The 18,352-nt window shown below is 37.4% G+C and overlaps 1 protein-coding gene and 1 long non-coding RNA gene across 2 annotated transcripts in view; one reads left to right on the plus strand and one right to left on the minus strand.

Moving 5' to 3' along the window:
- BRCA2 (BRCA2 DNA repair associated) overlaps positions 1-18,352 on the plus strand; it is a 34,821-nt gene that overhangs the window by 12,346 nt on the left and 4,123 nt on the right. The window contains exons 11-22 of the mRNA XM_071736875.1: positions 373-5,160; positions 6,352-6,444; positions 7,758-7,827; positions 8,198-8,616; positions 9,628-9,818; positions 10,448-10,635; positions 11,759-11,929; positions 12,223-12,574; positions 13,250-13,405; positions 14,622-14,766; positions 17,342-17,463; positions 18,038-18,239. Coding sequence (XP_071592976.1) covers positions 373-5,160; positions 6,352-6,444; positions 7,758-7,827; positions 8,198-8,616; positions 9,628-9,818; positions 10,448-10,635; positions 11,759-11,929; positions 12,223-12,574; positions 13,250-13,405; positions 14,622-14,766; positions 17,342-17,463; positions 18,038-18,239 — 6,897 coding nt within the window. The remainder of the gene's footprint in view (positions 1-372; positions 5,161-6,351; positions 6,445-7,757; positions 7,828-8,197; positions 8,617-9,627; positions 9,819-10,447; positions 10,636-11,758; positions 11,930-12,222; positions 12,575-13,249; positions 13,406-14,621; positions 14,767-17,341; positions 17,464-18,037; positions 18,240-18,352) is intronic.
- On the minus strand, positions 9,575-11,644 carry LOC139793086 (uncharacterized). The gene is made up of 3 exons (XR_011724489.1): positions 11,390-11,644; positions 10,976-11,186; positions 9,575-9,668 (listed from the first exon to the last, which is right to left on the minus strand). It is a non-coding gene; the product is annotated as an uncharacterized lncRNA (long non-coding RNA).

An 18,352-nucleotide genomic window follows, 5' to 3' on the forward strand; every position in this document is an offset into this window, starting at 1 on the left:
TTACTCAATATTATGAGTTGAAGTACTTATTTTAAAAGTCTGAAACAAATCTTTATGTTGAGACACAAGGAATGGAAGTCTGCCTCCTCAAATTTCATTACAACTGAAGATTGATTATTTTTTCTGATAGCATAAACTGCAGGCTGTTACAGCTGTTCTAGCTATTGGAATGTGATTTAGATTGGAGACATCTCCAGTCTTGTGAGGGCATTCACATTTGAAAACAGAAGTGATATTTCTGGTACCACTGTTAAGCATGTGTAGAAATGATTTTATGGGCCAAAATATTATGATAATCTTAATTTGCAATAATGTGAGTAAATGAGAACTACTTTACTAACATTTTTTTTTCCTTAATGTCTTCTCTTGTAGACTGCTTGTTTCATGCTGAGAAAAAATGTTTGGAATCAAATATCAAGGAAAATAATTTCAGCACTTGTACTTTAAAAATTGATACAATGGATAACTGGTCTAATAATTCCTTCAACAACAGGCTGAAGCAACAAGACTGGAGAGACATGGGAGAAAATACAAGAGGGGATCATCCTGCTACATCATTAAAATGCTTAGAAATACCTACTACACAGAAAGAAGATAAAACAAACTCTTTAGATACTGAAATAATTTTGAATAGAAAACGTAAAGTTCTAACTTCAGCATGCCTAATGGGAAGAAGGCATTCCAGATTGTTCCCTAAAGGTTGTTGCTTGGAGAAAGGTGAGGAAAATAAACATGAGAGTGCTCATGTGGACAGTGGATCTACTGTACCTCAGAGACTGAAAGGAGAACTTGCATGGTCTTCTCCTAGTGATAAGGAACACTTGCTTGATCTGCAGCATGATGCTACATCTGTGACAGATGACAGTTTCATTAATGCTTTGAGTCAGATTAATTTGGACACAAATGGAGCTGGTAGTGATTTTTGCAGTAAAACATCGTCTGATAAAAGGCAGGCTGCAGACCAGTGGTCACTGGTTGACTGTAGAGAAGTACTTCAACCTTTGGAAATAAATGGCACAGAAAATGATAATATTGGATTAAAACAAGAGGAGAAACCAGATGAAGCTGCCTTTTCAGAAGCTGCAGCCAACAATGAAGAACCAAAGTCACTTGAAAACAATGAAAGCTCTCAAGCAGCTCCTTTCAATAATGTAGCTGTAGAGGTTGCTAAAGAATTGTTAGATTGTGTAGATGATAATTCTTTAAATGAAGCAACTTCTAAAGGAGATAAACAAGTAGCACCTCTGCATCCCAGGAAAAAGCCAAATGAGAGCCTAAAGTATAAAGGGAAATCATCAGGAAAGCTGAATGCATGCAGTTTGAATCTGGGCTTTGGTGGCTTTCAGACTGCTTCAAATAAGCAGATTAAATTCTCTGAAGCCAGTATAGCAAAAAGCAGAATGCTGTTCAAAGATATTGAAAATGAATGCTTTGAAGACTATTCTATGGAAAGAGTCAGAAACTTTCCAAATCAAGTTAGAAAAGAGAATATGTTTTTCTCAGATTCAGAAAGCAAGTTATCTGATTCTTCAAATTTGCAGACAAGTTTTCTTGAGCCCAGGCATCCACAGTTTGTTCCACATAAAGTTAAGTTGTGTAAAAGCTTTCCTAGAAGTTCACAATCTTTGCAAGAAAAAAATCAAACCTTGACAGCAAGCCAGGAAGCTGAAATTGCTGAACTCTCCAGTATCCTGGAGGAAACTGGTAGCCAGTTTGAATTTACACAGTTCAGAAAGCAAAGTAACATGATACAAAGTCCAGGCTTTCAACAATGTGGAGCTGTAGAAACACATGGAGCAAGGAATGTGGAAAATATTTCTGAAACAAGGAAAGATGCTGATTTCTGTAGCACTCCTAAATCTGAAAATCCAGTAAGAAATGACAATTATTGTACTGATCAGGAAGACTCAAATGAAGACTATGAAATGGTGCAATGTGAAAAAAAAAATGCAGTGGTTCTCCATAAAGATGACAAAAAGGTTACTTTTACTAACTCAGACAGAAATGAAAGTAGAATATTTAATGAGAACTTTCCAGTAACTAAACAAGAGAGCTTTTCTAATTTTGTAGGTTTTACTTCAGCTGGAGGTAAAAAAATAAATATTTCTAAGGCAGCTTTGGACAGATCTGCAGAGCTCTTCAGGGACTTGGATGATGATAACTATTTGTTTAAATCTTCTAAAACTAGAACTAGATGTCACAATTCAAATATGACTTCTAACTGTAATTTTGTCAGATGCCTGACAGAAGAAAACAAAGGCAAAACGGTTTGTGTTTCAGATTTCATAAGAACTGATGGCCCTTCCCACACAGGTTCTCTTTCCCACCATGCACAGGAAAAAACTGACGAAAATATTACTACACTGTTTAAAGAAAATCAGTCAAGAATAAATGATACTGAAAATGTTAATATCAGTAGTACTATCAGTAGTGTCATCAACAGCCCATCTTCTGTTAAAAAACATAACCAGAATTATAAAACTTCCAAAGAATTGTTGAATCAAGGAGATCACCACACTGAAAATAGTTTGCGAGAAGATTCGTTAGATACAATGTGTCTAGGAGATGCTATTACAGCTGCAGAAGAGCATAGTTTAAGTCCATCAGATGAAATGGAAAACTTAGCTGCTAATCAGACAGGAGAAGACAGAAAGCAGGAAAACGAAGATGTGTTACAAAAATTTTTAACTCCACCTGGTGGTGATATATCCATTTCTGATGCAGCTTTGGATGAATCTCTACACTTGCTCACTGTACAATGTGGAGAAAGAGATGTGAGTGTTTTGGAGAACTCTGATAACCAAAAGGCACATAGTGAAAATGCAGAAAGAGAAGATGCAACCCATGATGAGATCCTGGTAATGAATGAAAGCAGAATGAAAATAGGATCTTCCCATCATCATCAAATACCTGTCAAACAAGAGGTGGATGTTGAAAAAAATGAAGTGAAGGGCACTTATCTGACGGATTTTCATACTGCTAGTGGCAAGAAAATAACAATTGCTGATGGATTTTTGGATAAAGCTGAACAGTTCTTTACAGAAATTGTTGATGTAGGAAAGGAACATAGTGACATTTTTGAGAACCCCTCAAAGAAAAGGAAATGTGTTAAAAACTGTCTCAAAGACTGTGACTTATATATTGAAAGTGTTGCTCAATGTGATCCAGAAAAACTTAATTTTAATAAAAAGCTGGTTCCTGAGGAATCAGGAGATCAATTTAAGCAGGTGGTAGAGAGCAGTCCCACTAAACAGGGGGTTCCTGATACTGTTAAAGGTGATGCATTTCTTAATCTGGGTGAAGGTTGTGGAAGAAGTTTGGTAACTTCATATGCACATAAAAAAGTTGATGTCAGACCTGGACCATCAGAATTAGAATCTCTTCTCAGACAGGAGAATGATCCTTTAAGTAGAACTTGTTTGTCAGAAGATGGGAAACTGTTTGCAGAGAGAGAGCAGGAATACTCAACAGAAAAGAGGGATGATTCAGATAACATGCATGATTTTCCTGTGCAGTCTGCTACATCTCTGCATGTAATGAAGGTATCAAATGAGCTTGAAGATAATTCTGTGCCTGAAGATCTAAAAAGTACTTGCTTTCTTGAAGATGGTAACAATAAACCTAATGAATCCCTTTTCTTATTTTCAAAAAGTAGCTCTTCCCATTTGAACAGTGACAGTAAGGAGTTTGACTTAGAACATATGAATGAACCTTGTGCTGATACAAACTGCTTCACACACACCATAGTTAATGCTTGCCAAAACCAGTCACCAGTCAGTCTTCCTGAAGATGAAACTAATTTAACCAGCATAAAAGAAACAACACTTAATGTTGAAAACCAGAAGGTTGATCTCAAACAAAATGTGTTTAGTACAGCAAAAGGTAAAGCAGTTTCTGTTTCAGGAAGTGCATTAACAAGAGTCAGACAAATGTTTCAAGAAGACTACAGTGAATCTGTAGAATATGAAGCTGAGACTAACTCAAGAACTAATCAAACAGAAATTGCTGGGAAGTCATCTTCCATCATTCAAGCTGAGTGTCCTGATTCAACTAAGTATTTAACTACTACAAGAAGTGAAAAGATTAATTCAGCTGCGTCCCATTTTACTAAGGGGAATGCAAATGCTGGTGAAGATGATCACCAAGATACAGACACATTTGCAGATGCAAAGTCTGTTTCAAACTCTCAGAGCCTATGCTTTGGGCAGAATATAAAGCCCTTAGGGCACTTGCCTGTTCCAGATAAGCAGCTAAAGCAAGCTGATTCTTCTATAAGCAGTCTTGGATTTTTTAGTACAGCAAGTGGTAAGCCTGTACAGCTATCAGAAGAGTCACTCAAGAAAGCTAGACAACTCTTTTCTGAGATGGAAGGTACCAACTCATCACATGCACAAGAAGCATATTTAGTTGAGGAAGGTGTTGAAAAGTCTACAGTGCACGCTGAAGTAGCTCCAAAGCAAATGCAGATGACATTAGCAAAAGGTAAAGAAAATGCCCCCACTGAACTGATTTCAAATCCAGCTTTTGGGTTCAGCACTGCAAGTGGAAAGCAGGTAACAGTCTCTGAAAATGCCTATCAAAAAGCAAAGGCAATTTTAAAGGAATCTGACTTTTTTAGCAGTGAGCTTTCTATTCCAGATCAACTTAGTTCAGTTAAAGAGAATGGTCAACATATAAATTCTCTAACTGATAAAATGATACCAGAATCCAAAATTGAGAAAAACTGCAATGAAGACATTCACTTAAAAAGCATCTGCTCTGAGGAAATTAAGCCTTTCCCAAGCACTCACCATGTCAGCATGCCTGAGTATGTACCACATATTCAGAAAAGCAAGCAGTTAACTTCACTTAAAAATAGCCTGCAGGAAGAGGAGACCAGGTCTTTTGGAAAGGGGCAGCTGGATGTTGGGATGAAAACAGGGTCTGAAGCAGTTTCATGCAGTGCTACTACTAAAGAAGGAACAAATATCAATCTTCTCCAAACTCAAAAAAATTACTTGGAAGTGGAGGCTGTAGAAAGTGCAAGAGCTTTTATGGAAGATGATCTTTCAGATTTGGGAGCACCAGTTAATATTGCACAATCCTTCAGTGGCAGACTGGATAAAAGCTTTCAAAACAAGATCTTTGGGAAGAGGCCCTGTGAAGAAAAGAACTCATTTGGTAGGTCTTTGTCTTATATATGTTCAAGTCCATATTTCTGCACAGTGTATTGTTTTGGGTTGGTTTTTTTTGCATTTCACATTGATTTTTAGGTCATAGAGAAGTTAGTTCTTTCTCTAAGTGTCAATGACAATTTTCTTGCTACTGGCAATAGGTCATCTATTTTTTTTCCAGCCTCAGTCACACACTACAAGCTAAATTTGTGATTAGTAATTTTGAAGATGTGCAGGTTTTGCTGTTTTATCATAAAGTTGTGGAAGAAAGCTGCTGCTCCTTTTTCCATTGAGCACACTGCCTTCTTTTTTTTTTCCTCTGCACAATTCAAGGTTTTTTTTGTTGGTTTGTTTAAATACTACTAGTAGTATTTCCATTTTCATCTTTTTGTGCCTTGCAGGTGAGGAGGACAAGGTTTCACTTGTATTGAGATTGTTGGTCTCATATGAAACACAGTTGTTGGTCCTAAAGCAGTTTCTCACCGTCTGACACTGATCTGTCTCAGTCTGAAGCACTGGTACTTCATGCTTGCAGAGTCACCCAGCCCTGTTCAAGGGCTTGAGCCAGCAGAAAACTATTAATGAAAGGGTAGACTGCAACTGAGTTGCTGCCTCAATGCCAGTTCAGGTATAAAGGCTGGGCAGGCTATTGCTGGAAAGTTTGGGCAGGCATGAAGAGGCAGATAACATTTTATCAGACTGATTTACAGTTGAGTCAGATCCTTAGTTACAGCTTATGTACAAGATACTACCTGCTCCGAGAATTCTCCAGAGACTCTTTGATTACTGAAAGTACAACAGACAGTGCAGTTGAGCTGTGCTGCTCAAGTCCACCATGGTGGACTTGGTGAGTCAGGCTGGCTGCATTATATTTGATAACTTAAGGCTCACAAATTTTTATTTGGATGGAACAGACCTACTGAGCACAAAAGATTCTGCAACGGAATTTACATGGAGTCTTGAAATCATTCTTGGCTATACAATACAGTCATTCTGTACAGAAGAAACTTGCAATTTGTGGTGAAGTAACTGTGTTCACAAAAAGGCCTTTTAATACAGATGTGTGATCTGAAAACCTGCTACTATCACTTGCTCTGACTTGTTGAATGTTTTATTTAGATGTTAAAGTAGATAGTACTGGTAGGAAACTGAAATTAAAATTAATATCACCTTTTAAAAATTTGTGTTTTTACCCTAGGAGAACCTCCAATTAAAAGACAGCTACTGCTTGACTTTAACAGGACTGAGAATCCCCCCAGATCTTTGAAAGCTTCAAAAAGCACTCCTGATGGTAATTTTAGTCTTCTTGTGTTCTAAGCAGTAATCTGATGTCAGTTGTTATCTTTAGGATCTTTACAGTTCTTTAGCTGCCAATAAATTAAGTTTAACTGCTTCTTTTATCAATATATTAATGAAAATTCAGGGAAGCTGCTGTGGTTGGACTTGGTGATCATACGTAGTGGTCTTTTCCAACTGTGACAATTCTGTGATTCTGTAATGTCTCTGCTGAGTTGAAATCACATAATTAATGCTGTGCCTTGGGTAGAATCTCAATGTACTTCTGCAGGAACCATGGTTCAGTTTCCATCTTGATAGGAATTTATTGATTTTAATATGGAGACTTATGAAAGTGAAATCAAGGTTTTAAAGTTTGAGTTGATGCTTTCTGTGAAGCTGGTTACTGATTAGGGCATTAGGAAAATGTGATTTTGGCTATAGATTTTGATTATGGGATAACTTGTGTTCTTTAAGGAACTTGTCCTTTCTAAGCACTGCATGCTTTCACCTAGAATTCAGTAGCAGGATTCAGCAAATATATTGGTTTAAGCAGCATATTGGTTCCTGAATGCTGTCCTAAATCTGCTGTAAGCATAAACCCCATTATTTAGTGAAAGTTTTAAATAGAATTTATAGGCTGTTGACAGAGAGTCATTTTATACCCTTCACATGTAAATATTATCCTTCCTTGCAGTGGGATCTGAACAGTATTTGTTCCTTGGTGGAACAACTGAAAACTGTTTTAAGTTTCAGTACAGTCTTGCCTCTGACTTGTAGAACTTGTGGCATCTTGTACTTTCACTGTCTCATATAAAACTTCCTCTTTGAAGCCTAAGGGCATACAAAAGGAGTTTAATTCCAGGCAGTCATGATTTAGTTATGTTGATAATTCTAATAAGCATGTCCTTCAGTCATGGAAGGAGGAGTTTGTGCAAATGTTCTGTTTTCTGCTGTAGCTTTAAAAAAAACCAAAACAACAAATCACTAAAACAGTCCTAAATTGAATGGGGAGCCTACCTAGAATTGAACATGTGGCAAACATTTCCCTTTCAGGAGCCTAAAAAACATCTTGCAAAGTCACAAATAGGAACTTTTGAGAATTAAGCATTATGTCCACTTATTCTTTACATCTGTCTGCAAGTATGAGAAGGTGTTTGATACAAATATTTTATTTGGGGTGAAAAGAAATCAACTGAGCTGTTTAAATCCACTCTGGAAGCTTTTCTGTGTATGTTTAACATTAATATAAAAAAAATATAGAAAGGTGCTGTAACTACTTATCCATATAATGTGCCATTTCAAGCCTTTTTTCCAATCATCTTACAGGCATTTTCAAAGACAGAAGAAAATTTATGTACCATGTTCCTTTAAAGCCCCTAACTTGTCAACCTTTTGGGTGAGAAATTTATAATATATTTTAGAATTCTTTTAATGCAATTTCTTAAATCCTCACATGCTCTTGTAACTTTAAAAAAATATATGTTAATAATTTGCTAACCAATTCTGTAGAAAGATTAATAACTTTACTTCAAAACACACATTAAATTACCAAATAACATACATGGCTGCATAGACCAAATTTTACACTTATGTATCCGTTTTCTAGGTAGATATCAAGTATACAGCTATTAATATGTTAAAGACTGATATTTTTTTAATTTTGTAGTGTTGAAAGTTGTATTACTGACTTAAGAATATAAAAGTCCTGACAAAGATTTTTATCAGGAAGCTGAAACCTGTATGTTTAAATGTTTTCATCTCTGTAGAGCTACTAAAGAACGACAAGAAGTCAAGAATCCTACCCTTACCTTACCAGATCAAGACTTCAAAGGATTCAAATCTAAACCTGCTATTTTTCAGCACTGTGCACTAAGGCAGTCTTCAAACAGAACTCCAGGGGTTTCTACTCCTTGTAAGGCCTCAGCAAAAGACAGTGAAGAAACAAGAAATTTGCACAAATCTGGCAAAACTGCTAAGACTTTTGTTCCACCCTTCAAAACCAAGCTGACATTTTCTGCAGTTGAACAAAGCAACAACAAAAGATCAAACTCACCAATCTGCAAAAGTATGACTGACAAGATGGAATTAAATCAGATCACAGCTGAACAAAATCTTGCTGAACCTGAGGATGACCAGTCTTGCCTTCAGCATGCAGCAGACACAGGCCTAGAGGATGGCAATTTAGGTATTGTCAGTTTTCCATCACTTACCTATTGGGAATACTAACTATCAGAACTGAACCTGTAAGAGCTTTGCATATTCTGTAAGACTTCTTTTTTAAATAAAAAGAAGCTTCATTTTAGGCTTAGGTTTTTGGTGGCTTGGGGTTTTTTTCAGGAAAATTAGGAAATAATTTATCAATAATTTATACTGCACTGCTAATAAAGCGTGTGTGACTCATCTCCACAGTTAATTTAGAACATAAAAGGTTTGGGTTTACACAGTGCTTCAGAAATGAGTGTTTCAGGTGGCTTATGTTTCATTTTATATTTGATTTTGTATAACTCCTAAGCAGAATATTGAAGGAACCTTAAATAATAACATTGCTATACTTATTTCAGTTTTATAGAAGCTTGTTTTCATTGTTTTCTGATTAAAATGAAGGCTTAATGATATAAATGACTGTGTCATTTTCAAAGAGGCAAAGTTTAAATGCTTGACTGTTTGACTTTATTAAGCATGTAGACTTATGCCTTCTTAAGCTCTCTTCAGTGTTCCAGTGTATATAATTTCTGCAACTATTACTATCGAATATGGATTTTTTTCAGAAGGATTTATTGTGTATATTCAAACAGGTGGATTAATAATTTGCAGAATTAGATGCTGTATGTGCACATCAAAATCTTAGGATTATGGACTTCATAGTTGTTACCAACTAATTTCGTTCATTTGGAATTTTTTATGACAATAGAGTTGAGTCTGAGAAAATTATGGGATTTAATTTTGTCAAGGGAGTTGCAGTTATATATTCTCATTTCATATAATTAATTTCCTATAAATATTATTCAAATGCCTTCAATAAACACTGCTTTTTAAATGCATTAAGTGTTGAATAGTTAGGTTGTTGCAGTATCTAAAAATCTGCAGAGTGGCTTAACAAATAAAATCCTCTGAATATGCTTTTAAAGTCTGACTGTATATATAAAATCAACATATACTGTAAAAAAGTTTTGATGTCTTTTTCTTTTCTTTGCAGCTATGGTAAAGATGAGAACAAATCTTTGCTGTGCCAGAGATCTGCAGGAAATGAGAATTAAAAAGAAATATAGGCAAAATATTAGGTCACAGCCAGGCAGTCTTTATGTCATTAGAACATCTGCAAGAAATAGAATCTCTCTGAAAACTGCAGTGGACGAGAAAACTCCTGGTTCTTATTCTGTGGAAGAGGTATATTGATAACTTTTTTCTGGGGTCTGTAAGCCAAGAAAACAAAAAATCAGTAGCTTTTGAACAGATACATTCTTCAGTCTTGAAATAAATATTTACAGTAGCTACTACACAGCTGTCTACAGTAGCTGTAGCAGCTGCTACAGCTTTAAGTAGCTGCATATCCAATTGATAAGACTCTTCCAAATAATGTCTCTAGTGTTGTAATCAAACAAGGGGAGCATAAAACAAGAAAAAAAAACCACCAGTTATAGTTGCTATTGACCTTTAACCCATATGAGGTTATATGAGGGATCCCTCCATATGAGGGATTGTTTTAAGATAACACACAGTTAAAATTTAAACTTGGGTAAGTCTATAGAAATAGCTTCTTGCTTTTGGTACAGTGAAGGTACAAAACCTATTCAATAAGCTTTTTTAAAGGACATTGTGATGCTGTTTTGCTAAACTAATTGCTGGGAGTTCCTCCATCTTGTTGGATTACATAGAAAATAGTAAAGTGTCAGACAAAAGCTGTGTGAACCCAATGGAAATATTTTACCTGAATTTATAACTTTAGATATAAAACCACTCAGCTGAATTCTTACTGTACTGTCATTGTTTTGTCTTTTCCATCTAATTTTTTGCAGCTTTATATGTATGGTGTTTCAAAACACTGCATACAAGTTACCAGCACAAATGCAGAATCTTTCCAGTTTCTCCTCAGAGACTTTTTCAGTAAGGAGGATTTGTTAGCAGGAAATGGGATGCAACTTGCTGATGGAGGATGGCTAATACCTACAGATGAGGGAAAAGCTGGAAAAAAGGAGTTTTACAGGTACTCTGACTTGAGAACTTGAGACAAGTATGCTATTTATTAGTGATTCTCTTATCTCCTAGAACCTTGGTGCCTCTGTGGGCCTCGCTGCAATATACCATCATGTTTGTCCTGGTGAATCCAGAGCTGGAAAGAAACTCTAGGTGCACTCTCCCAGGTGTTGAAGAGAGGGGAAGGATTGCTGCCAGGTGGTCATTTTGTTGTCTTACAGGACCTTGGATAATTTTCTGCAAATCCGTTTCCCAAACAGCCAGCCCCAGCCTCTACTGAGGTAAAAGTGTGGGGTTGGCTCTCTTCTAATATAGTAATTGTTAATTAGGTGGTTAGATGTGCTTCTCACCTTCCTGTGTATGACTTCTCGGCTTTTCTGTTGTTTCTTTTCCCCACTCAACTGCAATACAGTTTCTTAAAATCTTCTTGAGGCTTTTTGACAAGTTGGAAAATTTGCCTTTTGGCAGGACTTGTGTTCTAATCAGCATAGTGGCTCAGCTATTTGAACCTCTGGTCTAATTCTTTCTCTTCTTCCTTTAATTAAATGGCCTTCCTAGTAACTGTGAGAGGCAGAAAAACTTGATACAGAATGAAATCAGCAGTCATTCAAAACAGAGAAGAAAGCTCTTCATTAGTAACTGAAAGTCTTTGAAATGTGTTCTCCACATGTGTGCTTAAAAAAAACCAACCACATAAGCAGGATGCCCAAACCACAACTCTAGAAACTGTGAAGTAGAAGGGGATAGATTGTAAATGAACTTACCAAGCAAACAGGGTAAATTCCAGGGCTGAAAAGGAAAGGGGCACACCTCTGTCCCTCTGTGCTATAGCCATAACTGTGTTGAAGCAGGCAGAGCATGTCCCTGCAGCTACTGCTGGGGTCAGAAGTCACCATTTCAAGAATGCACACATGTATGCACATGCAGGCTGCCAAAGTGTATGAGGACAAAGCTTCAGTATTGAGACAATAACCAGAACAGGTTAAGGAATGCAACCTTCCTATTTCCACCATAATAAATATTCCTTTGTTAATGTTGCCTATGTACACATACTAAATACAACGCTAGGGAAGAATAAGCAAGTAAAAACTTACAGTGGTTTTTAGGTTTATTTATTAACATTTTATTTACAGGGCCCTCTGTGACACTCCTGGTGTGGATCCCAAGCTCATAACAGAGACCTGGGCTTACAATCACTACAGGTGGATTGTATGGAAATTGGCAGCCATGGAAGTGTCTTTTCCACATGAATTTGCTAACAGATGTTTGACACCAGAAACAGTGTTGTTGCAGTTGAAATATAGGTATGTGTGTAGCAGTGTATTTGGAGATGCAATTTGTATGCTTTCTAGTTGATAATTATTGCAATATAAGCAACTGCGCCTTGCATGTTCTGTTTATCAAAATACTGGTACTGTTTAGCTTACACATATCAATATTTGTGATTTGCAGATATTTAGATAACTTTTACTTTGCTACAGTGGTCCTTAGTCATGCAGCTTGATTAAACAGTATTTTGCTACAATTATTTCTAAGGAAAAAACAATGTGATGGATTTTGTTTGCTTTAACAAAGTATCATTAATTGTTTTTTGCAGGTATGATTTAGAAGTTGATAAAAGTAAACGATCAGCAATCAAAAAAATAACAGAGAGAGATGATGCAGCAGGTAAAACACTGGTACTCTGTGTTTCTAAAATCATATCACTAAACACCATTGTATCTCCCAGCAGTAGCAATAAAAATGTAGAAAGTAAAAAAGCAGCAGCAATAATTGAAGTTACTGATGGCTGGTATGGGATTAGAGCTCTTCTGGATCCCCCTCTGAAAGCTCTCTTGCGTAGAAGGCGCCTGACTGTCGGTCAGAAGATCATAGTGCATGGAGCAGAACTTGTTGGCTCTCAGAATGGATGCACACCACTGGAAGCTCCAGATTCCCTTATGTTAAAGGTAAAATGGAATATTGGTTCAGCTTGATTGGATGTGACCAAGAGATGTGATAGATGCATATTTACTTGAGCCACATTTTGTAAACAGAGTTTTGTCAGAGCTTAAGAAACAGATATTTTTGTTAAAGTTTGATAACCAGATTTGTAAGATATGACACTAGGTAGCTGACGCTGTTCAGTAGGGTTGGAAGAGAACTTTATAATATAAAATTCTGGCAAGTTTTGCTGTGTGTTTTGTCAATTCCAGCTCCTTAGTTTGGTTAGGCACCAGGTTAGAAAAAGTATTTATCCATCACAGACAATATGGAAGTTGGAGGAAGAATGGGGGGCAAAAAAAGAGATTGTAAGAAGTGTTGGTGTGGAGAAAGTCTGACTTATTTGAGGATGACCTAAAGTGCTGAGTAAAGTTTCAGCATGGAAATATTGCTCCTGTGGTACCAAGCAATGGCTTGTCTCATAGAGGCACATTTCCTAGAGCATTTAAACTCGTCAGATTTTTAGTTCCTGTTTAAAATATGTTCTTCAGTTAGAAACTGAAATTAACATGGAGTATGTTTGGGTGCAAAAATGAGATATTCTTGGCGTCAAGTGTGAAAACAGTCTTTCCTCTAGATATACCAAGTTGTCTGGTACCTCTTTGACCTACCAATTATCATTCAACATGAAATATGTTCAGATTTCAGCAAACAGCACTCGCTGTGCCCGGTGGCACACACAGCTAGGATTTCATCCGGATCCCAGACCTTTTCCTTTGCCTTTGTCATCGCTTTACAGCGAGGGTGGTGCAGTGGGGTGTATTGATGTAGTTATTCAAAGAACTTACCCTCTTCAGGTATGGTATAAGTATCTTATAATCTAACAGGTTCTCTGAGATCTAAATTATATTATTTAATTGCTGTATTATTCCTCAAATCAGATCTAATAAAGAGAGCTGAAAACCTTAAAGTTACCATTATGTGTAAAATGTTGTACAGATGTTGTTCTTTCAGTGTTGCATGCATTTAATATTTCAGACCCAGAGTATTCTGCTTAAAAAAAGAATTTCAGTTTGCACTCAATAGCTTTGCTTTCATCTTAAAAAAGCCAGAAATCATTGAATTTTAATTCTGTAATCTAAAAAGCACAGTGCTTTTTTTTAAAGGAGAAAAAAGCATTGACAGTTTCAACTCCCAAGTAGAAGTGAAACCCATTTTTTTCTCTTAAAATTAATATCCTTGCAAAGACTACAGCCAGACTTTACTGTAACTACATGCTTTTATAACAATAACAACTACTAAAAGAAACAATATTTTTTAGTAATCAGTCCTCTCAATGTTAACATTTTAACCTGGGTACAACTTCCAGATTTTAACTTTTCACAGAGTATGTTACACTTGGCATGTTATATATAGGGTTTTTTTTTCATAGCTTTCTTTCTAAAGTATTGTATAACTGTTGGTCAGTGTAGAATGAATTCTGCAAAAGGGTGATAGTAATATTTGGTTTGGATCATACTTTGATATTTAGATCATTACCTTAATGGAGGAAATAGCAGCACTTACTTTGTGAATTGCCTGATAGAACTAACATTTATTTAGGTCCCAGACAGGGGACTGTAATCTGTAACTGCATCAAGTAAATGGCTTCCAGGCTGGGTTAGTAAAGTGGTGCTTTTTATGTTACTACAGCAAGAGATTAATGTGCTGGTGTAGAGATTCTTGCCCAAACATACCAAAATTAAGAGGAAGACTTGGGCTGCCAGTCTCCTTTTTACCTCAAGAGATCAGGAGTGTGGGAATCCAGCAACCCTAATTAAGGGTGTCAGACTGTGAATAAGGAAGGAAATAAACTTCATGCAGTTAATCAGGCAGGCAGAGCCTGTTTCAAAAATTTACTCAACCCTTCCTCACCCTGCTCTCACTGCACTGTCTTGTTGCTTCTCTGTGCTAAACCTGGGGCTTTAAGCATTTTTGCTTAATAAAGCATTTTAGAATGAAGGTAGATGAGGTTAAGAATTTTAAAAAAAAAGTTAAAAGTCTGGTTTTTGTTTGAATCTTTTTTTTTTTCAGTGGATGGAAAAGACATCAGCTGGTTCATACATATTTCGGAATAGCCGAGCTGAAGAAAGGGAAGCTGCCAAGCATGAAGAGGATCAACAAAAGAAACTGGAAGCTCTGTTTGCAAAAATCCAAGCAGAACATGAAAAACATGAAGGTAAAGCTTTAATTGTTTCAGAATACAATAACTTCTTTTTGGTTTTACAGAAGAGTTTAAGGAAACAGTAAACTCTTCTCTGGTGATAGAGAAGCAAAAAGCATGCTGGGTTATTTTTGGTGTTGTTTTTGTGTTACATATTTTTTTAGGTTTTGTACTTCCTCTGTATCAAGACTTTTCAATGTGAAACAGCAGTTCCATACTTACTTCTTTGGCTTTGCAGCTATCTAGGAAACTCCTGAACTTGCTGGTAGCCAGGGTACTAAAAAATTACCATTGAGATGATGTTCAAAAGTTGTAGAATTGTTAATTCCATTCTCTTCAAAGATCTGAAACTGTGTTATCTAGTGTAGGGCACTGCTAAGGATATGTCTCAGTGGGCCTGGACACCAAAACTGAGCACTAGACACCTTTTCTCACAAACACTGCAGGACTGTGGAGATACTGAGGTCAGTAGAGCTATTAAACAGGACATGGAGAAGGCTTAGTTACTGAATGCCTTTTTTACCTCACTCTTCACCTTCACACCAGCATTCAGGAATCTCAGGCCCTGGAGACCAGGAGAAAGCATTGAGCAAGGAAGACATAGCCTTGGTGCAAAAGGATCAAGTAGAGAATACTTAGGCAAACTTAGGACATACATAAGTCTGTGGCTGGTGGTGGGATGCACACAAAAGTGCTGAAGGTGTTTTGGCTGATGTCCTTCTGAGGCTGCTCTCAAGCCTCTTTGAATGGTCATGGTGGCTGGTAGACTGGTGCAAAGCAAATGTCTCTCCTGTCTTCAGAAAGGAGAGAAAGTAGGACCCAGAGAACTCGGTATAGACCAGTTCAGCCTCACCTTGGTCCTTGAGAAGTTGAGGCAACAACTAATCCTGGAAACCATTCCCAGGCACATGAAGAACAAGAAGGTGATTGGGAGTAGTCAGCAGGGATTCACCAAGGGGAAACTGAAATAGGTTGACTAAGATGGAAGCCTTCTGTGATGAGGTTACTTGCTTGGGTAGATTAGGGGAGAGAAGTGGACATTCCTTACTTGGACTTAAGTAAGGGCTTTCACACTGCCTGGTTAAGATCCAGCAAGGGCTGTATGAGCAGTCAGGTGGATTGGAAACTGACTGAACAGTTGGGCCCAGAGGGTGGTGGTCAGTGGCATAAAGTCTAGCTGAGGGCCAGTAGCTTGTGGTGCACTCCAGGGACCAAGACTGGGTCCAGTCCTATTTTAGCATTTTCATTTATTATCTGGACAATGGGGCAGAGTGTGCCCTCAGCAGGTTTGACAATGAATACAGAGGTGGAAAAAAGGAGGACTGACTGACAGACTATAGGGTCATGCTGCCATTCCTGCCATTCAGAGGGACTGTGACAGGCTGGAGAGATGGAGTGACAAGAACTTTGTGAAGTTCAACAAAGAAAAGTGCAAATCTTGTACCTGGGGGCAAACAGCCCTGTGCACCAGTACATGCTGGGCACTGCACAGCTGGAAGGCAGCTTTGCAGAAAAGGCTCTGGGGGTTCTAGTGACCACGTTGAGGTGTGTTGCCTCACACAGCAGGCCTAGGGAGATCATCCTTACCCTCTCTTTAGTATTTGTAGGGCTTGTTGTGGAGTACTGTGTCCAAATACGGGATACCCATACCTTGGACATACTGGAGGGAGTTCAGTGAAGGGCCATGGAGATGCTTAAGCAGATGCATGGAGCATCTGACATAAGTGAGCTGGGACTGTTCAGCTTGGAAAAGAGAAGGTTCAGGGGGATTTGATTCCATCAGTAATGATCTGTGGAGTTGAAATTTCACAGGGTAGTATCTACCACCCAAGTAGCCCTTCTCTGTTCATAAATATTTCTTGTGGTGATCTGCAACAAACTGAGGTGTTCTCTAACTGCATTGTCAGAACCTGGAGTCCCTCATAAATAAGGAAAAGGCAAATAAAGCCATACCCTAAAAAATCCCCAAACAAAACAAAAGTAAATTATTAACTGGAATCAGAGATTGCTTTGTAATTCTTAAGTTCACTGATGGGAACTTCTACATATCAGTCACCTCATTGTTTGAGTGGTGAAGTTGTCTATACTGGAGTCTACTACACTGAAGGATTTCATCAAAATGCTAGCAGCAAAGTAACTTCCTCTGAGAAGAGGGTAATTGTTTCATATAATGAAGTTAATTTGGCTTTTAGTTGGTATCCTAAGGAGGCTCCATGTGCAGGCCTGTGGTCACCCTGTCCCACATCTTTATCTTCCTGTGAGAGGAACAGACAGACACACAGAAAATATGGCCAAGTATCAATGAAGTTTTATGGAAGGCTGTTAAATCACCCTCTCCTAAGCACAGACATTGATACTGGTTTCCCCAGAGTTTGTGTAATATTCTCATCTATGTTGAATTTGAAAGAAAGATTTTTTTTTTTTTCCTGCTTGTACGTGTATATATACACATGTGTATTGATTCCTACATGGAAGTATTTTTATTCTGGCAAGGCAGGCCTAAATACTACTGTGCTTCTTACATAATTATTTCTTTATTCACTTTTGAAGTGTATTGCTGTACTCAGCACAGTGACTTCTTTTTCACCAGAGAGAGCCAGCAGAAGAACACCAAGGTCACGCATGGTCACAAGACAGCAAATCCATAATTTGCAAGATGGTGCTGAACTTTATGAAGCAATTCAGAATGCATCTGATCCTGGCTGTATGGAGGTAACTAAATCCCATGGGGCTAATTTTGAAATGCTTGAAATACTAAATTTACAATTTAGTACCTCCTGCTAAAATCATCTATTAAATTACTACTTATTTTGCTACTTTTTTGAGATACAGTCTGTGACTCTATTTGATAAAATGTTATGCATCTCTGTGGTGTTACATGTAAAGGCTTTAGGATCTTGAAGACTTGGTCAGAAAGTTAACACTCCTGGTGCATTTTAGTGTAAATCACTGTGTCAGGTCACAGATAGCAGCCAGCTGAGAGGTGTGACTCCCCTCTTTTTACAGATTTTTTCTTAATATTTCTTACAAAACAGGCAAGCATGCCTATTATATCAAATATTCACCTTAGTTATTTGCTCTTCTCACTAATTACCATCTGAGTATCAGTCAAGACTGGTGACACCTGTTGTGTTACTGTACCTCATTTCAAGTCCTAGTAGTCTATCAGTTGAACAACAAATTGCCTGCAATAGGCAAACACTTAACAAAAAAGCTATCTGAAAATCTTCATGGGATTTTTTTGATTAATAAAAAGGATACTGAATGCATTTTCCCTGGGTTACAGGAGTATCTCAGTGAAGACCAATTAAAAGCTTTGAATGCACACAGGCAGCTGATGAATGATAGAAAGCAAACTCAAATACAGGAAGAATTCAAGAAGGCTTTACAGTCAGCAGAACAGGAAGAAAATGGTTGTTCCAAAAGAGATGTGTCTATTGTATGGAAATTATGTGTGGTAGACTACAGAAAGCAAGAAAAACATAAAGGTTGGTACTTGGAAAGCACAGCCAACAGATTTGAAGAGTTTTGCAACTATATTGTAGCTTGCATGTTAATATTTCCAGTTTTATTTGGGTTGTAGTGAGTGTGGTGGATTTAT

This window comes from Heliangelus exortis, chromosome 1 (genome assembly GCF_036169615.1).
Source record: "Heliangelus exortis chromosome 1, bHelExo1.hap1, whole genome shotgun sequence".
Lineage (NCBI taxonomy): Eukaryota > Metazoa > Chordata > Aves > Apodiformes > Trochilidae > Heliangelus > Heliangelus exortis.